The sequence below is a fragment of the Nyctereutes procyonoides genome, unplaced genomic scaffold (genome assembly GCF_905146905.1).
Source record: "Nyctereutes procyonoides isolate TBG_1078 unplaced genomic scaffold, NYPRO_anot_genome, whole genome shotgun sequence".
NCBI lineage: Eukaryota > Metazoa > Chordata > Mammalia > Carnivora > Canidae > Nyctereutes > Nyctereutes procyonoides.
In genome coordinates, this window is record NW_026575133.1 from 45,231,453 (window position 1) to 45,259,032 (window position 27,580).

Consider the following 27,580-nt stretch of genomic DNA (forward strand, 5'->3'; position numbering starts at 1 on the left):
TGTTGGGCCTCAAATCCTCTGTCTCCTATTTGAAAACATAAAAAACATATTCAAGTCCTTATTATTATGAACTTGGGTTTGACACAAGACCGACTTGACTTGGCTACTCTGTTTTCAGTGCCTTATAGCATCCTGTATTAATCAAGACTACTTCGGTCGTGATAGAAACCCAGCTTGAAGAAGTTTTAGAGAAAAAAAATGTAATTTAATGACTCACCCAAACAAAATTGGAAGTATTAGATGTAGGGTTTGCACTGGGATAGCTGGATCCAGAAGATTCCTCCTGCATCTTCTATCTTTCTTGGTACCATCTGCATTTCTCCCCAAGACTAGCTTTCCTGGGCTGTGGATATACTGCCCCTCCTACCAGAAGCTCCAAGTTCTTACAGAAAGAAGGCAAAAAAAAAAAAAAAAAAAAAAAAAAGGAAGGCAAGCTCTACCTTCTCAGCTCCAGCTTGAAGAACATTTTAGGAAGAATTGGACTAGCCTGGGGGTAGTGCACAACCATGGGCTGCTCCCCTGTTCACCATTGCCAGGGGATGGAGTTCCATATTTGGCACCACACAGGCAGGGGTAGATGCTGTTGTGATCGGTGCCTCCACACACAACCTCCCTGTCAGAATGAGGAAAGGAGAGCTTCCAAAATAAGAGAGTCAGTGGGCTTGGCAATTGTCATTCTCCCCTCTGACTTTTGCATGGTTGTCTTTGTGTGACGTTAGTCAACTGAGACACTCAGAGGAGTCTCTACCAGGCCACACAGAGGCAAGGTCATCATTTTTTCTTTGTCCTGTGTGTCCTCCTACTTCACCCATTGCTGAGAAGGGCTGGAATATCTTTTGGACTTTGTTCCCAGGGAAAAAAGGAGAAAGAGGTCCTGATGGGCTCCCAGGATTTCCAGGACAACAGGGACAAAATGGTCGGGATGGACTTCCTGGAAAAAAGGGGGATCCAGGCCCCCCGGTATGTATAATTCTTCTTTGACTACAGAATTTCATTTTCTTATATGGTTATAAAGCCTCTGTTTTTCCTTTCTCATTTAAAACTACAATGCAGTGAACTGCCAATGTGTTGTAATCAGAGCCATCTTTGGTTGATTGCCACAAAAAGATGGTTATTATAAATGCTGTAGGGACATCCCTGGGTGGCTCAGCGGTTTAGCCCCTGCCTTCAGCCCAGGGCGTGATCCTGGAGGCCTGGGATCGAGTCCCACATCGGGCTCCCTGCATGGAGTCTGCTTCTTCCTCTGCCTCTGTCTCTGTCTCTCTCTCTCTGTCTCTCATGAATAAATAAATAAAATCTTTAAAAAAATGGTGTAGAATAATTGCAGATGGAAGTTTAGTCATGCCAAGACTTCCTGTCCTGTTTTTGGCCTTTGTATCATTCTCATGGTGTTTTTCTGTTTCTGGGGCCCTCGTATCTACAAAGCCCCCAATGATCTCAGGCCTGTTCAGTTAACTCTGTAGGGCAGAGGATAGAACACGGGTCCTGATAATGACTCTTGGTCTGTTCCTTGGGTGAAGAGGTACATAGGGGAAGTGGCAAGCAAGAGAGGGTCGACCACCACTCGAGAGACCCCCAACAAGGGCTCCGCAAAGATCTTCCTAGCTTTCCGGACCAGATGCATGGTTTGCAGCCAGGGATTGGTTTTACCATAAACAATGTTGCCTTGTGATGTACTCGACATCCAGTTTGTATGAAGTTGCCAGACGAACCAAACTAGACAGTTAACCAAAGGTCAAAATCTTAAGCAGGAGAAGATGTGGAGGGGATTGAGTCTATCCCTGTATCTTCTCATAAGAATAACAACAAGAAGGGCAACAATATCAAATACATCAGAGCCTATTTGTTTAATTTGTAAGCCTCCTACCTCTCTCAATTTACATATTTCTGTATTTTATTATTTTGATATTAGAGACCTGTTCTCATGTAAGATTTCTTAATTCCGTATTTAACACATAACACACACATGGCTTTCTCTATTTGAGGCCTAACCCCCCCCCATAGCATATATATATTTGTAAATATTTAGTTAGAATATGAACAAGAATCTGGATTAATCATTTAAAATTAGGTTTGCTATTGAGTCTACTGGATTTATAAGTTTTTTCCATGTGTTTTTATAGCTTATGACAATGACTGCTTTGAACTCATGAACTTGTAATGATTGTAACTGACTCATGATGCACACATTCCCAGGGGGGTCATGAGGATGCAGCCCCAGGTGCTAAAGGGTCTCCTGGACCACCGGGGCCCCCGGGCAGAACAGGACCCAGGGGACAACCAGGTCTGGGATTTCCCGGTCCACCAGGAGAGAGAGGACAACCAGGAGCTCCAGGCCGCCCTGGCGAGAGGGGCTTCGAGGGCTTGAAGGGCCTGAAAGGTAATTTTGAATGTTTTGTGTTACAGAATGACAAGGGAAAGCGTGGAACCTAAAGTGATCCTCTCTTCTGGGCAAAGCTATCATAGCTACAGCAGAACCGTTCAATAAAATTCCTTCTAGCTGCTCTTCAGACCTTGAATGTTGTCAAACAAATAAAAGCATTACAGCACAATCAATATTTAAAACAAATTCTTAAAATACTAAAATGTCTTTGTTGCTGTTTATTTGTCTGGCATACCAAAATGGCCTTTCATTCATTTCTCAGTACCAACTCCTGCAGTCCGTATTAAATTTACATACGTATTCAGAATATCTATTTGTTTACAGTCTTTTGAGACAGTGTGGTGTATCTTAATAAAAACGCTAGTATTTCATTTGAAAAACACATCATTGTCCTTGGAAGTCCATTTGTAAGCATTCTAGAAGGAAAAAAAGAGAAGGGATTTCAAATATATTTGACAGTTATCTGAATTTAAACAAATAAAGTGACTTGCTTTGAGTTTGAGCTGAAAACTTTGAAAGGGCTGGAGAAAGATTTATTCAAGATTTTTTTTTCCTTTTATAATATGTGCCTACGCCTCGGGCTACATTATGAATTGTGAGGTGTTAAAATGTGATAGTATCTTTGGTTCCTGCTTTGACCACATAGCAATAATCAATAATCTGGTCCTCACTAAGGTTTAAGATTATGGTTCTGGACCCATCAAAATCTAACATTATTTTTTATTCAGTTGATATGTTTTTGATGACATTGTAATCCATTAGTTCTGTTATAAAAGAGAAACATTCCCTTTTAAAGGGGGAGGAGGGAACTGAGAGGCACAAGCTTTTGGAGTCTTCCTGTCTTCACCAGTGAAAATGGGGGATGACATTGGCCACACTGCAGAGTCATTGGAAAAACCAAGCGACAATACACGTGAAGCCCCACACCCATGGCAGGCCCTCAGGAAGTGGCATCTGGCATTAACAGATCATCGAGTGTCCTCATCCCTGCAGCCTCCCACACCCAAACCAGGTGTCCAGTCCTCTGATCTCACTGTTCAATATCGCTCCTCCTTCATGACTTAACCAGGTCTTCTGACTCCATTGTATTGGATATCATTGGGCCTGTCAATGCATTATTTTTTTTTAGGCTATTAAAACTAATACTTCTTGGAATTCTTCTTATTCCCCTTGTGTCTATAGCAGTCTGACAGTTGAAGCTCAGCTTTCAGGACATATTTTTTTTAGAAAATCATAATAAAGGCAGTTCAAATGGTCTCACAGTACTTGGGATTCTTCTTTTCCCCTAAAATTCCACATAAACTCTATGAAGAAAACATCTTTATTGAGTTATCATTGAAATTCATATTATGTGAGGCTATTGGTTGAATGAATGCCCGTTTTGTTGTTTTTTCATTCCAGGTGATACAATTTCTTGTAACGTCACCTACCCTGGGAGGCCGGGGCCCCCAGGTTTTGATGGACCTCCAGGTAGGATCAATGGGAAATTGCTGTTTTACATATTCCCCAGAGTAAATAAAACTGGTAAGATGATGAACCAATAGTTAATCTGGCAGCTAGTGAGGATACTTCTAAAATTATCATCAGGTTTTGAGGGACTGTGGGAAAATAACATTTGTGGTAAGTCACATTGGGGCTCAAGTTTACTGGTTTGGGCATACCCTAGGTGGAGAAGTTTTTTGGGTTTTTGTTTCTATATATCTGTGTGCAACAAAATTTGCCTTTATTTGATTACACATCAGTAAAAATATCTACATTTTGAGAATTTTAAAACTGTACCTTCTTTCTTTTCCCGTGTCCCAAGAGTGAAAAATGATAATTTGCTTTACCGATTGTAAGTTTTACTCTATTCTGCTTTCTGAGCCTCAAGGGAACATGAACGCTCAGACTTTACGTTGGCAGTTGTACCTCCTTTAAAGCTATTTTAACTCAGAGAACTTGCAGTAGAAAATCTCAGAAAGTTAAAAAAAAAAAAAAAAGAAATCTTGATTCCTTTTGCAGGTGCTTCTTGCCTGTACTTCATTTGAGGGCAAATACAGTAAGGTGTAGGGAAATAGATTTTGGTCTTTACCCCGGGGCTTTCTCAGCAGGCCACAAGCTGCATTGCCTTCCCGCCCTTCTACAAGGAGGGGCTGTGCTCAAATATTTGTGTTGAGACAGAGCATGGGAAGGCACCAAAAGATTCATCCGAGTGGCGGTACACGTTTCAAAGGCTTTTAGGGAGAATCCTTTACAGAATGGCTTCTGAGAAAGTGCATTAACACAATCGCTGTCTTTGAAACACTTGTTTGGAGCACATGATTCACAGATTGATTACGTAAACCAGGCGAGGCAACAGTTACGTAAAGTAGAAATACTCTGAAAAAGACAGCACAGATTCTTTTTAATCCACCTTATTTTGTTCTCATTTGATTTGTGTTTTATGGAGTCTGTGTTTTGTTGTCATTGTTTAGGACCAAAGGGCTTTCCGGGTCCTCGAGGCGCTCCAGGGTTGAGGTGCTTGGATGGGCCAAAAGGTCAGCGTGGCAAACCAGGAATGTCAGAGATACCCGGTCCACCCGGTAAATCAGTGTTTTTCATTTGAGAATGTGTATATGACTCCAAAACTCGATGACCTTAGTAAGCAGGTGGCCCAGGGATCCCTACATAATGGGGTGAGGTCTCTTTTCTTGAAACATTAAGCTCTTACCTATGTTTTGATAACTTGTAGGTTCTGATAATTTTGTAAGTTCTCGGGGCTCCTTCCACCTGAAGCATGAGTTACAGGCTATTATTGGCTTATTGGCCTATTGTTTGGTAGAAACTGTTCAGTCCAGACAGACTGCCAGTGAATGAAAGCAATTAGGGAAACATCATTGGCTTCTAGGAAATACAAAATCACAATGTATTTTCCTACACGAGGTGGCAAAGCAACGTTGCCTATTAGGTTATTCTTAATTTTAGTTAATACCTAATTAATTTTAATTAATTTTAACTAATACCTTTTAGTTTAAAAAAAGTGCTTTTATCAAAGTAGCAGTCTTACGTTTGTATTGGTTCTCTGTGTATATTTAACAGTTTAATCAATTTGTTTCAACAGGTTTTCGTGGTGACATGGGAGATCCGGGTTTTGAAGGTGAAAAGGGGTCCTCCCTTCTTGGGCCGCCAGGCTTTCCTGGTTCTCGTGGAGCAAATGGTCAGAAAGGAATGACGGGAGACATTGCCTATGGCCCCCCAGGCCCCCCAGGAAAGAGAGGTCCTTCCGGAGTGCCAGGGTCCAAAGGACACAGAGGTGATTCAGGACGTCCAGGGTTTGCAGGTATGAGGGCTGCGCTGTCCCTGTGGTCCCCAAAGCTGGCTCAGCTCTGGAACACAGCTAAATATTGAAGAGTATTTAGACTATCTAACCTTAGAAATGTAGAATGCAGAATTTTCCCTCTAAACATCTTCTTCCTTCATACGTGAGCACTGGTCACATTTCAAGTAACCTGCATCCTCAGCGTTGCCTTTGCATTTTACCGATTGCTTTCAAATCCATGGCTCAGTCAATTCAGTTTGGTTCAGCAGCTACTGGGTATCTGCCTGCTTTGGACTCAGGGCGTTTGTGCTGTAAATGCCCCAGGACCCTGGACCGGGTCATCTGCCCACTGCACATTGAGGGAGGACAGCCTGTAAGAGCAAGGGCAGCTCTGGGGCGGGGTGGGGGGCGTAGAGCAGTGTGTGATGTGAACATCATCAGGGCTGGGCCCTAGCACACAAGCTGTGTTACTTGGACAGGTGACAGGGTAGAGGGATTTTCATTCCAGCAGGGGTAGCGGGCAAGGAAGGTGGGGAGATTATCCTGGCCCAGGCTTCCATTTGTTTCCAGAATCATAGGATTCTTCAGGATCCACAGCAGAAGTCTTTCATGTACTTAAAAATAATCTTGGGTCGGGGTCCTTAAAATCATCCTCCTCGGTCCACCTGGGTGGTTCGGTGGTTGAGCACCTGCCTTCAGCTCAGGTCATGATCCTGGGGTCCTGGGATCGGGTTCTGCCTTGGGCTCCCTGGGAGGAGCCTGCTTCTCTCTCTGCCTATGTCTCTGCCTCTCTCTCTGTGTGTGTGTGTGTGTCTCATGAATAAATAAATAAAATCTCTAAAAAAAAATCATCATCATCCTCTGGGCCTTGGTCTCAGGAATTTTGATTCATTACATCAGACCTGGGTGGCTCCTAGCAGTCCAGTCTGAACGTCAGCCCCTCGGGTGATGGTGACCAAGAGTGGATCCTAGACCAGACTTTTACAAACACTGTTCTGCTTCTTTTCTAACAGTCGATGAGCCAGTATGTATTAGGTAGCCACAATAGTATCATGCTACAGGGGAAACGGAGGGCAGGGGGCTAAGCCACTGTTCTGTGTCACAGGGAGTGAGCTTACTCTGTACAAAATCCCAGTTGGTTGGAAAGAAGCGAGATAATACATTATGTGAGTCAATGAAAATAATTTTGATTTAGGAATCCTACTGTCTCCCTTGTGACAATATATCTAAGGGAAGTGTTCAGTAGAACAGGAGGATTAATATGAAATACTCTTGTATCATCCATAAGAGAGGAACAAGTGGGAACAATAAAGTCACACACACACACACACACACACACACACACACACACACACTCCAAGGAGTGCCATTCGGCGATTAGCAACTAAAATCACCTTTAAAAGATTACAACAAAATTGAAAACCTTTGCAGATTAACGTGCAATGTGAAATAATCCAACGATGGTGTGCTGTGGTTACTACTTTAAAAATGTAAACGTACGAGAAGTACAATGAAAACGTGAAAAAGTAAAATAGATTTTTAGTTTAGGGCATGGAGAGGTGGGGGATTGATCTTTTCTTTTTTTTTTTTTTGAATTTTATTTATTTATGATAGTCACACAGAGAGAGAGAGAGAGGCAGAGACACAGGCAGAGGGAGAAGCAGGCTCCATGCACCGGGGGCCCGACGTGGGATTCGATCCCGGGTCTCCAGGATCACGCCCTGGGCCAAAGGCAGGCGCTAAACCGCTGCGCCACCCAGGGATCCCTGATTTTTTCTTTTCCTGAAAATTATGACACTGCTTTTCCAATAAATAGAAACTTAAGAGTTCAAGTGATGAAGCAGCTTACAAAAAGCACATCCATTCAGTGCAAACTGGTTGTGTAAGCATTGTGGAGATTTGGTGTGAAGCCCATCTACCACGATGTCAGAGGTTAATTAAAATCAAGAAGAACTGCCTGGTTTTTACATTTGCCTAAGCAACTTCTTTATTGTCTGTGTAACTTTATCAAATAACTCTATTACTAATGCATGGGTTTTCCCATTCCCAGAGCTTAACTGCCATCTGGATTAAGAAAATCCTTTGAGAGGGGCTCTTGGATGGCTCAGTCAGTTAAGTGGCTGCCTTTGGCTCAGGTCACGAACCCAGGGTCCTGGGATCGAGCCCCCACATTGGGCTCCCTGCTCAGCTGGGATCCTGCTTCTCCCTCTTCCTCTGCCCCTTCCCCTGCGTATGCTCAATCTCTCTCTCTATCTTAAATAAATAAATAAAAATCTTCAAAGAAAAAAGGAAGACTTTACTCATTTGAGCCCTGAGCCAGGATCAAACGTCGGTTGCTGGTACTGATAATGCATACACTCTTTGTGGCAGGCTGACTCTAGTGTTTCAGGCCCTGGGAGTCACGGGTGCATTGTGTCATTTCAGGGCCAGCCGGCAAGCCCGGATCCCCAGGTCTCAAAGGTCCCAGAGGCAGAGAGGGAAGCTCTGGGTTTCAAGGTATCCCGGGTCCACCTGGCCATTCCTGCAAAAGAGGCGCCCCAGGGATACCAGGGCAACCGGGGCTCCCCGGGGCCCCAGGCAGTCCAGGTAAGTGCCAGCTCGCATCAAGCCCTGGGAAGAGTCTGGGACCTGACCCCGCTTAGGAAGGAGCAGGCTTGCCTGCCGCTCTCTTACCCACCAGCAGGACTGAGACTGCTGGGGCAGAGACACAGGACTTTACTCCACAGAACAACAAGTAGCATGAGCTTCCTGGTGCTTTGTGTCATTTCCCCTTGTCCCCCTCATCTCATGGGGCACAGACATGGGCTCGATGGATGTTGCATTCCACACGCAGTGGGGAGCAGTATCTGAGAGGGGCACCCAGCCTGGGGGACTGCTGCTTTAGAGCCACCTGCAGGACAGCCCGCTCTTTATGCTTTATGCTGGGGGAGGCGCTGTATCAGCTGCCAAGGTTGTGACCTTGAGAAGTAGCCCAGGTACAGAGTGGCCAGGACACTTGTATTTTTGGCACAAGCAGCAAGACACGAGACACGTAGGGGCTCGGGAGACCCAGGAAGAGGTACATCTCCACACAGGGTGCCAGAGGGCTATTGCCGTAGGATCTCCATGTCACCATTTGGTTTGTCACCTGTTATTTAAATCCTATTGCATTTATCCAAATGGCAGGAAAGTGCCCTCTGAATGGATCATAATGAGACTGGGGCAGACCGTGCCACTACAGCTTTATTTCTAGCACCAATAAAAACTAGATGATGTGGCTGTGATTTCTGCAGTTCTCTCCGGTGAACAACCTGACCAAGTTCGCTTGGCCAGAGCTTCAGGAAACACCTGGAAAGCTTTCTTCTACTAGTTTCAAGAGTAAATACAAAATCATGTTTTTGCCCCTCACCCTTCTCCATTTTCCATTTTTTAAATGCTCTTTATAGCACTCGTGTATCTCTCCATCGGGAAATATTCACTCAAGTAATCTCCCTTTCCATTTATAGCAGCCAGAAAAATAGGTTCTGAGCCTGAGGGAGAGTTGCCACTATGGTTTTAGCTGATGGATGTTGCTTCGTGGGCACAGATACACAATTTAAGCGATCGTGAACTTTTTCTACCTGTCTGCGCGTGTGAGGCCATTTATCGTATGTTGTCACTGTGGTTTGTCGCAGGTGCCCCAGGTTGGAAAGGACACAGAGGGGATGTGGGGCCTCCGGGTCCAGCTGGAATGAAAGGTCTCCCTGGAATCCCTGGACGGCCAGGGGCAGAGGGACCCCTAGGATTCCCAGGAGTCCCAGGCCCCTTAGGGGATGATGGACTGCCTGGTCTTCCAGGCCCGAAGGGTGGGTAGTGCTTTTCTATTATTGCACCCCTATTCGGTAAGCTTGAAATCCACTGCCAAGTGAAGGCTACTGCATATGATCCTACTATTGAATTTACTGTTATATCAGCCTGATACTGTCCATCCCTTAGTGACATCTCCTTTCTTCTTATCCTCTATATTGTCGTTTCCAGGGCAGAATGTTTTTGGTGTAGGTAAACGGGAAAAGGTGGGTGGGGTGTTGAGTCCACAGAACGCATGAACACTTCTGCTCAACACACTGGGTAGAGCCGGTAAAGTGTTGGGTCAGGGCTAGTGTACTTCCACTTTGGATGAGCCCCACGTCCCTGGCTTCTGATCTCTTGAAGCATTAGGAGATCAGGACTCAGAAACATAAAGGCTTCCACGTCAGCCCTAGGGGGTGGAAACCTGAGGAGGCGAGTACAGCCATTGCATGCAGCGGGGCTGACAGCGGTTGCCCACCTTCAGTGCAGAAGCTGAGGTCCATGGGAGGGCGCAGCCCCAGCCCATGACAAGGAACCCAGAGTTAGGAAGCATGCTGGCTTTTAAAATGTCTTTCTAGGGACACCTGGGTGGCTCAGTGGTTGAGCACCTGCCTTTGGCTCAGGGTGTGATCCTGGGGTCCTGGGATCGAGTCCCACATCAGACTTCCTGCAGGGAGCCTGTTTCTTCTCCCTCTGCCTGTGTCTCCGCCTCTCTCTCTCTCTCTCTCTCTCTCTCTCTCTCTGTCATAAATAAATAAATAAAATCTTCAAAAAATAAAATGAAATGTTTTTCTAAAAGTTCCTGTTCTCATTTCATCAGGACCCCAGGGGCTGCCTGGCTTCCCCGGTTTTCCAGGGGAGAGAGGAAAGCCTGGCCCAGAGGGACGCCCTGGCAGCAAGGGGGAACCGGGAGAGGATGGTCGGCCTGGCTTCTTCGGAGACCAAGGTGTGAAAGGTGCCAAAGGTAAATGCAGCTGATGGTGCAATGAGGCCATATAGGTGGTTGTGCTATTTGATCAGAACGTATAAACGTGGTCTTTGAAAAATAAATGGGACTGTCCTGCAGTTTGGATTCCTCTTCCTTTTGGATTGCTGGTGTCTCTGCTTTAGAATTTTAAACCAAATTCATTTTCCTTACCTCTCAATCTGATTGCATATAACTGATAAATGAATTGCTCTATTAATAGAAAAAAAATAACAAGTGATTTGATGTATAGCTATTGGGTTTGAAAGAACTTTCTCACTGGTTGGGGAGGGGGTGAAGGCAGGGCTCTGAGCACCTAAACCCTGGTTCAATTTCTTTTCTTTTTTCTCTAATCTCTTCTTTTTTCTTTCTTTCTTTCTTTCTTTCTTTCTTTCTTTCTTTCTTTCTTTCTTTCTTTCTTTCTTTCTTATTTCTTTCTTCCTCTCTCTCCCTTCTTTCCTTCCTTTTAAATTTTTTTTTTTTTTTTTTTTTTTTTGGAAAGTGCCAGATAGTACATATTGCAAGCCCAGTGGTCCCTGTTGAAGCCACTCAGCTCAGCATTTGGAGTGTGGAAGGAGCCAGAGACAACATGGAAACACACTAATGTAATTCACATTCCAATCAGATTTTCTTTACAGACACTAAAATTTGAACTTCATTTAATTTTCACACGTCACAAAATATTTTTCTTGTTTTGAGCTTTCCCCCTAACAATGGAAACATGTAAAAAGCGTAGCTTACAGGTTATACGTAAACCGGCCACAGGTGGGATTTGACTCTCAGGCTGTAATTTGCCGACACCTGAACTAGAATAAGCTCATTATCATCTGAGCCATGAGTTATGTGTCTCCTAAGCGTCATGTAAGGAAGGAGTTTTCAGGGCACCTGGGTGGCTCAGTCGGTTAAGCGTGATTTGGGCTCAGATGATAATCTCAGGGTCGTGACATCGAGCCTCATGTTCAGCTCTATGAGCAGCTGGTGGTGGGATGGAGAGGGTCTGCCTAAGGTTCTCTCTCCTTCTCTCTCTACCCTCTCCTGCTCTCTCACTTCTTTCTAAAGTAAATAATAAAGCTTTTAAAGAAAGAGTTTTCATTACTAGTAAAAAATCAAAATTTCAGGACCACTGGTTTAAATGTTCTATGCTCATCCCTGTTACGTATTTACTTTTACCCCTTGGCCAGGAGGCTGCAGAGAATGAAGGTAACATCTCATTTCCAGTGTGGGGAATGAACTCTTGACAGTTTGAGAAACAAGTGTTTTTGTCCTTAAAGCCCTTTGGGTAAATAGCCTGCAATATAATTTAAATTATTTTTACTTCTTGATTGATTCTACTGTGATTTTTTTTGTTGTTTTACTAGCCTATCAATTTTTTTATGTATAATCAAGGAATCAGTGTCTAAACTCTTAGCTAGCTTAGATTAAGTGACGTATGCTATGCTATTATGATTTCCAAAAATAAAACAGATTTAAGAAACTGATACCATGCTGTATTGTTTACTAACCGGAATTTATATAAAAACTTCTTTTTTGGGGATCCCTGGGTGGCTCGGCGGTTTAGCGCCTACCTTTGGCCCAGGGCCTGATCCTAGAGACCCGGGATCGAGTCCCACATCGGGCTCCCTGCCTGGAGCCTGCTTCTCCCTCTGCCTATGTCTCTGCCTCTCTCTCTCTCTTTCTCTCTCTCTCTCTGTGTGTGTGTCTCTCATGAATAAATAAATAAACTCTTTTTTTAAAAAAAAAACTTCTTTTTTTAAAAATATGCCCTGATTGGTGTTTGCTCCACTGGTGTAAATACTCCCACCATGCCTGATTTAAAGCTGCCAGCCCTTTAACAACAGGCTTATGAAATTCTTGGGTTGTTAATAATTGGCTCTCACCACGCTGGTATGAGCCCACTGAAGCACACTTCTACGTCGGGACAGTTTATGAAGATCAGATGGAAATATCGTCTATTCTTCCTACCTTCCAGAATTCTCGATGTGGAGAAGCAAGTTGAAATAAGTGTTCTTGCAACAGAAGGAAAATAATAGAGGGTAGCTAGGAAGGGAAAGACAGGGAACTGGGACATGTGAGACGGGCAGTTCACATCTTACTGGATGAAGCGCCATGATTTTAGATCTGGAACTTTTCAAGCCTACCTTTTTTCACCCAAGACCCTGAGACCCACTTGGCTGAATTTAGCAAGCATTCACCAGTCACTCCCTGTACCCCAGACCCTTTTGCTGGACATGTTGGGAAGGGAACATAAAAAAGGCTCAGCCCTTCCTTTAGGAAATCCATTGATACTGTGCTGATACTGTGCAAGCTGTAAACATAAATAAGGTTTAGTGAACAAAATGAGGATTTGGAAACTGGACGTGAAGTGTGGTCACAGAAGAATCACGTGTGTGGTGCTTCTGTTTGTCCTTCTCTTGCATAATTCATATCTGAAGGAGCGAGAGGACCCCCAGGAGATGAAGGAGAGATGGCTGTCTTTTCCCAAAAGGGGAAAACCGGGGAACCCGGACCTCCAGGAGATGATGGATTCCCAGGAGAAGAAGGTAAACGCTCATTTTTTTTGAACCATATCAAATGAGTTGACCTTTATAGATGATTCAAACAAGCATGCATGAAGCAGCTTTCCTAATAATGCTAAGATTAAGGAAGGTCACTTTTTTTTTTTAGATACAAATATACACAGATTAACCTCATGCTGCATTTTTCTTTTGCTTTTCCATGTCAGAATTTAAAGTTCATACGCATGTATAGATTTGGATCTTCCAAACCCAGATCAATCCTAAGATTAGACATCTAATACCAGTTCCAGCTTTAAAGTACCCCCATTTGTGGTGACCGGTATTAAAACAAGTAACACAGTGACGATTGTCCAGGTCATTTTGAGCAGTGCTTCTCAATCTTTGATGTACACATGAATCCCTAGGGCTCTTGTAAAAATGCAGATTCTGGATCGGCTGGTCTGGGGTAGGCCCAACTCTGCCTTTGTAACAAGCACCCCGATGCCTGGGCTCCTGCTCCCCAGAAATGGTGTGTGGCAAGGATTTTGATCACCACATATGTATTCTCTATCCCACCAAGTTCAGTTTTAGTGTGTGTGAGGCCAGGGCTCTTATCTTGGCTCTCTCTCTCACTAGTGTTTAGGGGAGCGAATGTTTTTTTAACTGCCCTGGGTAAGTTCTTCATTTGTAAAATGAGTGTGTAACAAAGCAAACAACCCCGCATGCTCATCTACCATAGAGTCTCTTCATGCCTTCCTGAGTCTCTTCCTGGACGCTTCTTTCCCACTAAGGCCCCAAACCATCACAATATGACTTAGGGCAGGAACTAGGATTCCCCAAACCATTGGCTTCATCTCCTAAATATAGGACCCAAACCCTCAGCCTCACTACTGCCCAGACCAGGATTTCCTTGGAGAGGTTTGTAACACTTCCAACCCCATTAGGTGATAAAGGCAATCCAGGGATGCCGGGGAGGAGAGGAGAGCCTGGAAGATCCGGAGCACCTGGATTTCACAGAGGGGAGCCCGGGAGAACCGGGCAACCAGGGCTTCCTGGCCCCCCAGGCCCCCCAGGCTCACCTGGGCTGAGAGGGATTATTGGTTTTCCGGGATTTCCAGGTGACCAGGTAAGTGGCTGCCAGTTGGGGAGGGAAAAAATGATAAAACCCTTTTGCTTTCGGATGCCCATAAGTAGTTATAATCTATCTGTAAATATCATTGCCCTTTTACTGGGTTTTAGAAGGGAAGGGAAGAATGGAGCCTTCTGGAAAGCCATGATGTAACTATAATTTCTGACAAATGGTCATGCCTGTTTCCGCTGGTGGTTGAGAGAGTCACTCACTTCACGTACCACCTGCCCCTCCCAGCCTAGTTTAGACAGCTCCACAGAAACTTCCCTCATGACTGCTGGTTTATCAGAGTGAAGAGTCATCTGAAAAATAACCCAAATTCTGGTTCCTTTTTTTTTTTTTAAGATTTTATTTATTTATTTGTGAAAGACACACAGAGAGAGGCAGAGACATAGGCAGGTTCCTCGCAGGGAGCCCAATGTGGGATTCAATCCAGGACCCCGGGGATCACACCCTGAGCCAAAGGCAGATGCTCAACCACTGAGCCACCAAGGTGTCCCCAAATTCTGGTTTCTAAGCCTTCCTGTATGATTGCAGATATCACAGATTTTGCTGTAAATACCTTTGGTTTTCATAACTATGAGTAAAATACCTCCCTGAGAAGCCAAGAGGTACAATATGTGTCTTAAGCCTACATCACAACTTCTAAAAGATGTATATAATTTGCTACCCATCTTTTGGAACCAAATAGATTTTTCAAATTTTTGGTAAAAAAAAGTCTTCTAACAATATTTTATTTGGTATTAATTTACTCATCTGAAACTTAAAACTCAAATTATGGGATACAATTACTGTTTTGTAATCAAGAATAGAGAATTGGATAGAACCTGTTGGCACCTCTAATACTGGAGTTGTAGCAGCTTTTAAAAGCTAGACACATGGAGTACTATGTCTGCAATGCACTTCTTCTTCTTCTTTTTTTTTTTTTTTTTTGCAATGCACTTCTAATTTTCTTTACCACTGCAAATGTATGGAAATTGGTTATGGAAAGTTATAACTGGGTCATGTTATACATATGTCATTTGTATTTGAAACCAAACTAAAAGTCTTCTGTTTTGTTAAACTGTCAGGGTGAGCCAGGTTCTCCAGGGTCCCCTGGACTTTCAGGAATTGATGGAATGAGAGGACCTAAAGGTATGCTTTGGAAACACAGCAGCCATCCACCAAGTTCACAGTCCTGACTGTTTGGAACATTGTGAGCACGCACATTTAGCATGAAAAGTAAAACACATCAAACAAACTGTACATCCAAGGGGTTCTTTTTATCTTTATTTTTAAGTTTTTTTAAAAGTTTTTATTTAAATTCCAGTTAGTTAGGATACAGTGTAATATTAGCTTCGAGTGTACGATATAGGGACTCCACTTCCACACATCACCTGGTGCTCATCACAAGTGTGCTTCTTAATCCTATCACCTCCATCCCCCCACCACCACCTCTCTGGTAACCATCAGTTTATTCTCTATAGTTAAGAATCTGTTTCTTGGTTTGCCTCTCCCTCCCTTTTTCCTCTTTGCTCATTTGTTTTGTTTCTTAAATCCCACATATGAGTGAAATTATGTGGTATTTGCCTTTCTCTGACTAATTTATTTCACTGAGCAATACCCTCTAGCTCCATTCATATTGTTGCAAATGGCAAGATCTCATTCCTTTTTACGGCTAAGTAATATTCTAGTGTGTGTGTGTGTGTGTGTGTGTGTGTGTGTGTGTGTGTGTGTGTGTACACCCACATCTTCTTTATCGATTCATTAAATGATGGATGCTTGGACTGTTTCCATAATTTTGTCATTGTAGGTAATGCTGCTATAAACATTGGGGTGCATGTATCCCTTTGAATTAGTATTGTATTTTGGGGGGAAATGAAATACACTAGATGGTAGGGTAGCTCTATCTTTAATTTCTTGAGGAACCTCCATACTGTTTTCCACAGTGGCTGCACCAGTTTGCATTCCCACCAGCAGTGCAAGAGGGCTCCCTTTTCTCCACATCCTTGCTGATACCTGTTGTTTCTTGTGTTGTTGATTTTAGCCATTCTGACAGGTATGAGATGGTATCTCATGATGGTTTTGGTTTGCATTTCCCTGATGATGAGTGATGTTGAGCCTCCTTTCATGTAACTGTTGGCCATCTGGATATCTTCCTTGGAAAAATGTCTGTTTGTGTCTTTGCCCATTTTTAATTGGATTATTTATTTTGGGGGATATGAGTTTCATAAGTTTTTTATATATTCTGGATACTAACCAAGGGGTTCTCTTTAGACTCTGCTAGATTGCTTGATAGTCAAACACTCAAGACCCAAATTATCCACATTTGGCATTCAGATCCAAGGGTACCAGAGAGAGAATAGCATGCTTGTTGTACACAAGGTCTCAGTGGGGGTCTCTCAGCAATCTTTGTAGTGACTGCCTCTCCATAAGTGACAGCTCGGGTACAAGGAGACCAGATCCACAGTGGTGGGCAGTGTCTACCTTGGTCTGGAAGCCTTCTGCACCGTGGAAGCTAATATCTCTTCTAAGGACTCCATAGATACGGCTTTTAGGGTCCCAGTGACAAGAGTCATAGGACATAGAGAAGACCGGAGCCATGATTTCCCACCAGGTGTTAATATTTCACTTAAGAATGTCTGGGCCACATATAATTTACAGTTGAGTTATTTTTACCATAAGCCACGGGTCAGCAAGTGTGTTTTTTCGAGGGGCCAGATCACAGGTATTTTCGGCTCTGTGGTCTCTGTTGAAACTACTCAACTGTGCATGAAAGCAGCCAGACAAAATGCGAACCAGGGGTGTGGCTGTGTTTCATTAAAAATTTATTTACGAAAAGCTACAAGTTAGATTTGGCTTCATAGATCTTGGTTTACCTTGTGCCAAAAACAATGTCGCCTCATAACACAACTGGCATTCTACCTTAATCAGATTTCCAGGGAAACAGAAACACAGTTACCTGTGGGTAAAAATATTCTTAGAGAAAGAGAGGTTTCATTAACCCTTAATTCAAACAAGCAACAAAAATCAGGATATCTTAAATTATGATGTTTGCATAAACCTTTAACATTATTACTGTCCTTTTTTTTTTTACTGTCCTTATATACAATTGGGTTAATAGCTTTCTTTAAACCTACTAAAATATGATTCACCTTTTTAACCTTAGTTTTAACTTCACTATCTGTGAATTCACAGATTTGATGAACAGTGATATTTTACTTTAATATAAATGCAATGAATAAAATATAAAGGAGTAGGGCCACCCGACTGGCTCAGTCAGGAGAGCATGTCACTCGATCTCAGGGTTGTAAGTTTAAGCCTCATGTTAGGTGTAGAGATTACTTAAAAATAAAATCTTTTAAAAAAGTGTAACAAAATATAAAAGTAATTAATGAATGACTAAAAATCTCCTCCCTCACCACCAATGAAACATGCTTTGCATTTTGAGAGACATTCCATAAATAATACAACATTTGCCATAAGAAAAATGAACTGTGTACATTTACTACTTCAGAAAGAATAACCTACATGTCTTCTTCAGAAGTTACAAGTGGGGAAGCTCTCATATTTGAGTTGACACTGAGAGGATACCGGGTTGAGCTCCCTTGCAGAGAGCTTGAAATGTGCTTACTGCAGCTAAAACAGGGGAAATTTCTGTTTTTTGTTTCTAAAACACTAAGAATATAGATGCTCAGTGCCAAGTAATTGCCTAAATAGATGCCTAAATTTAAAGCTATTTTAGGAAATTTAAAAATTCAAACCGATTAAGATATAGTTGATGATTGTTACGAACTAAAAAAAAATAAAAAATAAAAAGGTGTGTGTGTGTGTGTGTGTGTGTGTGTGTGTGTATTTAAATCACATCTTCTATGTTTTCATTTGTTCTTATGTAGGGAAAAAAACCCTGTTTTTCCAAAAATTCTTCTGGAATATTTGAAGATAAACTATAAAGACAAATATGACTGTTATTAAGTCCCTTCTAAGAAATAAAGTTATCTTAAATAATGTATTATGCATTTTATCACTTACAGGAAGCAAAGGTGACCCTGCAAGTCAGTTCGGCCCACCAGGTCCAAAGGGTGAACCGGGTAGCCCTGGATGTCCAGGTATAGCTGAATGTTTTTCTTATTAAAACAATAAAGGATAGGGGCACCTGGGGGGCTCAGTCAGTTGAGCGTCTGACTCTTGGTCTCAGCTCAGGTCTTGATCTCAGGGTCATGAGTTCAGGCCTTGTGTTGGGCTCCACACTGGCATATGGAGCCTGTTTAACAAATAAACAAACAAAAACAAAACAAACAAAATGGGATGCCTGGGTGGTTCTGTGGTTGAGCATCTGCCTTCAGCTCAGACCGTGATCCCGGGGTCCTGGGATCGAGTCCCACATCAGTCTCCCTGAGAGGAGCCTGCTTCTCCCTCTGCCTGTGTCTCTGCCTCTCTCTCTCTCTCTCTGTCTCTCATGAATAAATAATTTAAAAAAATTTTAAAAACAGAACAAAAACAAAAAAGAATAAATTACTTTGAAAAATAGAACAATTACTTTCTACTCCTATCCGGCAATAATTATATCTTTATTTTCTTCCCTGTTTACACACATCTCAGAAGGATTATTTATACATATCTCCACCACATCCTTGGCCTAGAAGGACATCAGGATTTTGTACCAGGGATTCTCAGTCATTTCTACCATGGCTCCCATGACCTCCGATGGTGACCTAACAATCCATTCCCCTTGGCATGCCCAGATTTTGACATGGTCAAACATGATTATTGCAAGCAATTAAAAGCTGGACTACTTCACAATCTCTAGAATTATGAATGGTACATTAGCAATAACCACTCACACTGACCACAGCTTCAGGTCATCATTCCAACCCTTTTTTTCCCACTCAGAAAATCATATGTGAATGCCAGTGAGGAGTGCCATTGTTGAGGTATCATGGAATATCTCATTTACTGAATATGGAATTTACTAAAAACCAAACCAAAAAAAAAAAAAAAACCTCCATCACCAACAATAACTCTAAATTGTTCAAACGATTATCCTCTGTTTATCAGTGACAATTGACACGTGACATGTTATCCCTCAGAATGGGTTAGGATGTACTGCGCTCTTGCCTTCTGCTTGAGGCCCTGGCTGGCTACAGTACATGACCCACCATTGATGAAAGGTACATGCTTTTTAGCTTAGTAATTTTATTTGTAAGAATTTATATCACGCCAGTGATCAGACAAGTGAATAAAGATACCTGCACAGGAGTATTCATTGCTTGGAAAGAAACCAATCACAAATGATGGGTTAGGGATGTATGCATGACCTCATTCAGCTGGTGGTGGATAGGTTAGACATAGGTTTGTCTTTAGATGGATCCCTTGTAAATAAAATATCTCGTATTAATAGTTTTGTGCATTTTATTTATTTGAGAGAGAGGACAAGTAGGAGGAGGGGCAGAGGGAGAGGAGAGAATCTCAGGCAGAGTCCCGACTGGGCACAGAGCCTGACACAAAGCTTGATGTCATGACCCTGAGATCATGACCTGAGCTGAAATCAAGAGTCAGGCACCCAACTGACTGAGCCACCCAGGCACCCTTATTTTGTGCATTATCTTAAAATTCTCTTTGGCAATAGTCATGTTTCGTTACATACAGTGGAAAGAATATCTGAGCAGAAGTATGATCAGAAGTTTTTTGTTTTCTTTGTCTTTTTGTTTTTTATACCATAAGTTTGCTAAAATGGAAGTCTAACAGAAAAACTAGCTATTACACTTGCAAGAACTTTCTCACTCTCTTTCATATTGGTCTTTTAGCTCTGACATGGTCAAATAGAAATAGGTAATGTAGTATTTTAACCAAAATGTGCAGCTTACGTGTCTATTTGGAGGGGAAAATAGTTTTGAGGTTAACATTGTGGGGGTTCATAATAAGTACCAGAGTGAGAAAGAAGCCTTAAGAAGGAAAATCATTGGTTCAAATTCTCACTGTCCGTGTGGTCTTGGGCAAGTTGCTTACCATCTTTGTCCTCTATTTCCTCACCTGTAAACTGGCCCCATGCATAATTATAGGATTGTTCTGAGGATCAAGTAAAATTCCTTGAAAGCAGTTTGTGAACTGAAAATCCCACCTTTACTGGTAGTTTTATGTAAATCATTAAGACACTAAGATTTTATAAGCTGCAACTAGTCCAAAATGGAGGCTTTTGAGATTACCTAATATTTTAAGTGAGAAATTATAAATCCAAGTCATTTTCCACTTAGGCTAACTTTTTCAAGAGAATTTGCCTTAGCGTGATTTCCCTGGTGTCCTGTGGTTATCACCATTTAAACTGTTCCCTTTCTCATGTGCCATAGCTTTAGCTTAAAACTTCTAAATTCCATCATATGTTATTCACCAGCACAGAGTTTACCTAAATACACAATTTCCATTGACTGGGAAAAGCTGCATTGATTGAATTTGAATGAGCCCAATGAGAAGGCATAAGGCATAGAGCTGCTACCTGTCTCGGGGGATTTTAAATGATTATGCTGGGTTGCTACCTCCCCCTTCCAATTCAGCGAGAAAATACGGCACAGATGAACTCAGAAATTCTCTTCTTAATATGGATACGACTGGGGAGGCAAGCCTCAGTCTTTTTTTTTTTTTTTTTTCAGTCTTTTCATTTGTAGAGGAGAAGAACACTGGCTTGCCTTTGCTGTGGGAATGTTTTTAGGGTAAATAAAATAACACACAGTGAGGCTCATAGATCTTAAATTCGATCAGGGGACAGGTATATACTAACACAGGCTTGTTTCATGTGTGTTCTAATAAATAATGACTGTGCCCCCCATCCACGGGGTTGTAAATACAGAGACACATATTTTATTTGCAGATTCAACCGGCTAATTTCAGCACAGACTTTTGGGTTATCATGTAAATCTGTACAGTATTAAAGTGAAACATTGTAAACAAACATGGGGAAATAGTCATCTTCTCTAGTAATCCAAGAAATGTAACTAGAGGAAGTCTGAAATATTATTTTATTCTGACTGAATTAGCAAGAAAACAAGCCAACAAACTAGTAAGTCCTCAGTGAGCTCAGGGCATGCTCTTAGAGTTGCCATCTCAGGGCTGTAGCCAGTTACGAGTGGTGATGTGAGTTGGGGCAACACTTACACAACCTTTTGACAACCTCTGTCGAGAACAGAATGGTCTACTCTGAAAGACTAAACTAAACAGCAGCTGAACTGTTCTCTTTAAGTCTCTGTCTTGAAAAAGAGACGGTAGTAGATTTTTTTTTTCTTTAAGGAACGTAGCTACCAGATGTGATGTGTGGCTCTGGAATGAGACCCAGTGTGGACAAACCAGCTATGAAGGATATTAAGGGCACCGTTGGGAGAACTCCAGTATGGAATGAAGACTAGATGATATTAACGATTGGCCTTAATTTTCTTGGCTGTGATGATGTTATTTTGGCCATGTAGGAAAATGGTTTTTTCAGACATACCTCCTGAAGTATTTAAGGATGGAGTTCCATGATGTCTGTGATTTACGTTAAAATACTTCAGCATTTTAAAATGCACAAAAAAGAACCCAAATATTATACTCTGTTCCCTAGAAATTCTCCTAGGAATTTTTCCTGAGGAAATACCGTAATATGAGAAAAATGGATTAAAATATATAAGAACGTTATGCATAATAGCAAAGAGAAATAACTTGAATGGCCAATTGTAAGAGAAAATTAGATTGGTTAAGATTAACTCAATAAGCTATCAGCTGGTAATCTAAAAACGATAATTAGAGGGGTGCCTGGGTGGCTCAGTCAGTCGAGTGTCTGACTCTTGGTCTCTCAGCTCAGGTCTTGCTCTCATGGTCGTGAGTTCAAGCCCCGTGTTGGGCTCCATGTTGGACATGGCACCTACTTAAAAAAAAGACAACAAACAAAAACAATACTTAGAAAAAGAATAGCAAATTTGGAAAATTACTTATAATACAGTTTTAATTTTTAAAAACCAGAATATAAAATTGTGGGTCTTATTTGGGCATTGTTATACACATAAAAATTGAATTTTTTTTAGAGATTTGTTTATTTGAAAGAGAGAGAGCAGGGGGAGGGGCAGAGGGAGAGAGAGAAGGAGTCTTAAGCAGACTCTGCACTGAGCCCAGAGTCCCATGTGGGACTCCACCCCACAGGCCTGAGATCATGACCTGAGCTGAAACCTAAGAGTTCGATGCTTAACCAGCTTCACCACCCAGGCATCCCTACCATGAAAAATTGTATTAAGGTGGTAGGATATAAATTTTTTGTTTTCAACTTTTCCTTGCTATTTTCAACAGAAACCTTGTAAATGTAGACAAGTACTAATAGAAAAGAATGGCAAGGGCTGAAGTTGCAGGTTTTATAGATTTACCACCTCAGAAACCAATCCACAATTACTCAGATGTTGGATCTTTCTTTCTTTAGGACATCTTGGAGCACCTGGAGAGCAGGGCTTGCCCGGTGTTCAAGGGCTCAGAGGACCACCTGGAAGGCCAGGATTACCTGGCTTCTCCGGACCACCAGGGTGTCCAGGTATCTTGAAAGGAGCCTGGAAGCTTCCAGGGCCACTCATCTAACTTCTGGTGTATCAGAAAGAGCCAACCTTCCCTTGAACCCAATTTCAGAAGTGACTCTGCCCCTTCCCAGACCTGTGACTTTGGACAAGTCACTCAGACCTACCCATCCCTCACCTGTGGGTCAGAGCTAGTGCAGTACCACCGGGTTGGTCTGGAAGTAAACCAAGACAACACCTGTTAAGAGCCTAGCAAGGTGCCAGTCACAAAGTGAGGGGCTGACAGATAAAAACTCCTTTCCATCCCTCCTTAATCCCCCTGCCATTCAGATGCTGGTTTTCTTTTTTCTTTTAGACTTTTGGCAAATATCACACACACAACACTTTTATGGCTCCTCCTCCTGCCGATTCAGTATATAGTGAACGTTTAAAATTGTAATTGGTGACTTTAATCACCCCAAAGTGTATTTGCTCCATCTGAGGTTAAGTGTATTTTTCTTTTTAGGGTTGGGAGGTCTAGGAGATAAAAGTGATAAGACAGTTTTCCCAGTTACTCACCTGTTAAGAACACAGATGACCTTCCCCCGTTAAGGTAACTCATATATCATCTGGGTGTCTGCAGAACCTCCCTCTCGTCCTCAGGTAATCAAGGGGTGCCTGGGCTGACAGGGCCTCCAGGAGAAACAGGGGATCCTGGGCCAAGAGGCATGATGGGAGATCCAGGGCCACCAGGTCTTCCAGGAATAAAAGGTGAGTGCAAAGGAAGCCCCACCCATGAGGACAAATTGTATTTTGGTGCCAAGTGAGTGCCACTGCTCTTGGTCACAGATCCTTCCTCTTTCCTAGAGATGCCCATTAGCTCCTTCCTCTTCTCTCTCACTCAGAGCTTCAGGCGGTGCATCTAGGTTCTCCACCCACCTTCTACCAAAATAACGGTGCTGCCATTTTTGAGAGCATTTCCCCCAGTGTTTTCCATACTGTTCAGGCCTCTTCACGTAATCTCGCCTTAGATAATTAAGTTCCTATTATGTTCTAGTTTGTGTGTCAGACACTAGGTTTACAGTTCTGAAGACAATAGACATGGTTCCTACCTTCATGGATATCACAGTGCAGTAGGGGAGACATTCCTGGTTGAATGTTTGGTCCTTCTGAGTAATAGTAAACTGGTTATAAGTTTGGTTACAATAATATCATATATCACATTTATTTGTTATTAACAAATCTTCATGCCCCTCCATTCCTCCATGGTACTTATTCTTCTTCAGTCCATTTCTTCTATTTTAGGAAAAAGCAAAAGTTTTCTCCTGGGTGTTTTGTATATACTTCTAGCATAGCACCTACGTTGTATACATTTGTATGTTTAGAGATCTTTCTCACCAAGTGGAATATGAATCTTATATCCTTGGCCCAAGATAGATACCCAGTAAGTCTACTGGATGGTTATTGTAAGTACTTTTAAGTTCACAAATAAATTGATAAATAGAGGAATGGACAAGTAGAAGAATGGACAACTTAACTAGAAGCTGTGAAGTTGAGGGTCTTTGCTCGAATGAGCAGATGAAGGGTCAAGCCTTATGTGGTAGATTTCTGTAACTAAGCTCCTCTGTCTCCTCCTTCCTTCCCTTACCTTCTGCTAGTTGACTCATCCATGTACTAAATTTTGGTCAAATGAAAATTACCTCCATTCAAAAGAGTTGAAAACCCCTCCTTTGGGCTTAATTGTTTTACGGTTTTGAAAATCCAAATTAAAATTTTCCACACTTTCATCTCTCCCCTCACCAAATAGCTTTCAAATAATTTTTGTCTTCCAACATGCAGTAGTGTGGTGTGTATTATCTGGTGCAATTTTGCAGAGAGGGAGGCCCTTTATTTTGGAGAATTGGTACACTTATGTATTTCCATGTGGCCAAAAATGACTTGTCTTCTGGTTCTCATCATTAAACAAGACACCTTTTACTCTTCTCTCTCTTCATTGGCATTTAGCGTCAAGTCCAATGATTTGTGATAAATTTAGGATCTCAAGCAATGTAGTAATTTTTTTTTTTTTGTATAAAAGCTTATCTAGTGACTATGGCTGTTTGCTGTCACTGGAAATCGCGGTAGGCCTGATGTGGTGTTCTTTGACACTTTTTTGAGTCTCTAAAAGATAAAACTGGTGAAAAACCAAAAGAAAACATTTCCATTATTAACCACTCTTACTGCATTTCCCCTTCTTCCTACCCGCCTCGTTTAATGAAAATAGCAAGAATTTTCAAACATCTTGGTGCCGTAACAATATATACCCAGTTTGGCTAAAATGACTAGGCTCAAGTTACTGTTGTTGACTTGTCTGCTCTTGAATGAGTTTGCGTTTATTACATAATCTCAATATACTGGGTTATTAAAAGACTAACAGCCAATGACGTTGATTGAGTAACAGAATTACTCGAAAAATAATCTCCAACCAGCTCAGAGTTCTGTGCTATAGAATAATGAGTTTGTGAAGAGAAGGTGAGGAAATAAATATGTCAACCCAAATATTCATACCAGCAATCAGACGACTGCTGCAGTGGTGCTTCCTGACCATGCAGTGACACTGTTTCGCTGCAAACAGCCCAACGAACACCCAGTCTTTAAAAAAAAAAAAAAAAAAAAACAGAAAAACAGAACCATGAAATACATTCCTAAAAATTAAAACGTCTACAATATAAATCCATTGTTGCAGTTTATCATGCTGATATAAAAATGAACTGCACTCCAGCAGAAACACTTTGATCTGAGAAACTAAATATTTAAAGTATGTTCTAAATAAGTCAGGGGGACTGATTATCTTGTTTGAACAAACCAGCTGTTGAACTCAAAAAGTTGTTTGCTCTGCAGGAACGGGCCATATGGATTCTGGGTCCTGCTTGGGTTCGGTCAGATTCAAACTCTAACTTAAACATATGCTAAAAATGGCTTGATTTGTAGATTTAAATTTTCAAGCACACGTGCCCTCTAAAGGGAAGACACTCAGTTCCTAGTTGGGCATTCATGAGCCTGGAGTAATGAAAGCCTAGAGACAACTCTCTGTTCCATGACAAGCACTGTAAAGATGTGGATTGGGTTGGTTTGGCTGGTGGCAAGCCAAAGGTGACCTCAGAAAAAAGGCACCTCAACATGTCTTTTATCTGGAAAAAAATGTCATGCACCTTACAGCAGTGAACATCATGGAAAAGCTCTTTTTTCCCCCCTTCTATGCCAAGGGGAGTGTCTCTTCCGGCCCTGCCCCCACAGCACTTACCACTCCTCATGTAATTACCCATTTGTCCTATCAGGTCAGGGATTATTTCTCTCTTGCTATTGTCTTGTCAGCAGCTGTCACTGAGTACATTTGGGGACTGAAGCTCCCCCGGGTTAGGAGACCATGTCTTTATGCTCTTGTGCCTCTCCTTAGTAGGCCTCATGTAGTTTCTGAATTTTAATATATATATATATATATATATATATATATATATATATATATATATATATATATCTTATTTCAGATTCTGTTTTGTTAAGTTTTCAAATTCCCCCCCCCTTTACCTATAGTTATGTGGGTCCCTTTCTCCTCAGTGTTCACATTCAGGTGGACCAGCTGTCTCGCTTTGCCTGGGACCGAGGGTGCCTCAGGACCCAAGAGCCAGCAAAATCCCATACGAACAGGGGACAAAGTGGTCACCCCATTAAAAATATAAACCTGTCTAGAGGCCACGGTGGATAGAGTGGCATTTGCAGACTGTAGAACAAAAGAAAACCTCCGTGGGGGAACCCGGTGTCAGAGTGGGCCAGCTAACCCTGGATGGAGGCTGTGATTCCCATTAGGGCTGGAGCAGGGGGTTCCCTTGTCTGACTGGGGGGAGAGAGCCCCCAGGCCCATGAGTGTAGCGAGGTGTAGCCTTACATGAAGGTTGTGAAGCAGGAGGACAGCCAGCGAGGTGAATAAAAAAATCCTCATTACCGAGGAATGTGCTTTGTTGGCCTAATTGCCTCTCATCGGCACTGTGTATATTTTATGCATGAACAACTTTCTGATTTAGAGATGGGGTTGATAAAAAAGCTTTCAGTAAAAAGGAAAAATTGCCCTTAAAATCCTACCCAGATGTAGCTGCATTCAGTTGAGAAAGATAACATTGGGTCAGTTAAGGGTCGGCCAGTTCAACAATGGTGAGGGGCTGGGCCCGTGACAGCCCGGGATCTGGACGTGTTGATGAGACAATGGAGAGTTGGCAGGAGCTGAGACATTCCACCCTAGTGGAGTCCCCCAAGCCATCAATCTTGGTGGCTTCAGCTGGAGATCAAAACACATTGAAATAGCAAAGTGTTCTCAAAAAATTTATTATCATTTCAGATAGATGGCAATAAATATCCAGATTTGGCGGATGAAGAGGGTCTGTGTGTTCTTTTGGTGCAAACTTGAAACGGCTCATTAAGAGGAAAGAGGGTTGAAAAATAAACTCAGCCAGCACTGTTAAAAGTGGTTAGGAAATAAGAGCTTGAGGGAAAAAATAAGGGTGCGTTCCCATTTTGGGGAGGGCGGGGGATGAGAGAATAGGGCTCATCTGCACCAAAATCTAAAGTTTGAGTTTAAAAATAGACTAACGCTCCATTTCAAGTACGGATAATAAGTATAATGGAAGTAGCTAAGTGTGCCATCTTTTAATAAGAAGCCCACAGAGGACTTGCATTAATGACTAGATAATAATTAGCACTTAAATTATTTATACCCAAAGGGATGCCTCTAACTTCACCAAATCTTATTCCCCCCATGAACCTATCAAAGAACGTAACGTGCAAACAGAAGCTGTACCTCCTCCTTCCCACAGCTTTCTCTCCACCCATTCACGCCCTGGCCTTCCCGGTGGCACGTTTTCTCATCCACTCATCCATGCATCCACTCGCTCATTCAACAAACACCTATTGAACCCCAACCTTGTGTCAGGACACATGCCAAATGGGGGTATGGGATGGCTAATGAGGCTCGATCTTGCACTCAATAAATTTACCCAAAGTAATCCAGT

The 27,580-nt window shown here is 42.2% G+C and overlaps 1 protein-coding gene across 2 annotated transcripts in view; it reads left to right on the plus strand.

Moving 5' to 3' along the window:
* Positions 1-27,580, plus strand: part of COL4A4 (collagen type IV alpha 4 chain) — a 127,086-nt gene that overhangs the window by 72,807 nt on the left and 26,699 nt on the right. For both annotated transcript variants that reach the window (XM_055346153.1, XM_055346154.1), the window contains 14 exons: positions 854-960; positions 2,197-2,380; positions 3,785-3,853; positions 4,837-4,944; positions 5,463-5,681; positions 8,085-8,246; positions 9,314-9,484; positions 10,288-10,431; positions 12,864-12,971; positions 13,871-14,052; positions 15,126-15,189; positions 18,069-18,143; positions 22,472-22,579; positions 23,202-23,309. In XM_055346153.1, the coding sequence (XP_055202128.1) occupies positions 854-960; positions 2,197-2,380; positions 3,785-3,853; positions 4,837-4,944; positions 5,463-5,681; positions 8,085-8,246; positions 9,314-9,484; positions 10,288-10,431; positions 12,864-12,971; positions 13,871-14,052; positions 15,126-15,189; positions 18,069-18,143; positions 22,472-22,579; positions 23,202-23,309 (1,809 nt within the window). The remainder of the gene's footprint in view (positions 1-853; positions 961-2,196; positions 2,381-3,784; positions 3,854-4,836; positions 4,945-5,462; positions 5,682-8,084; positions 8,247-9,313; positions 9,485-10,287; positions 10,432-12,863; positions 12,972-13,870; positions 14,053-15,125; positions 15,190-18,068; positions 18,144-22,471; positions 22,580-23,201; positions 23,310-27,580) is intronic.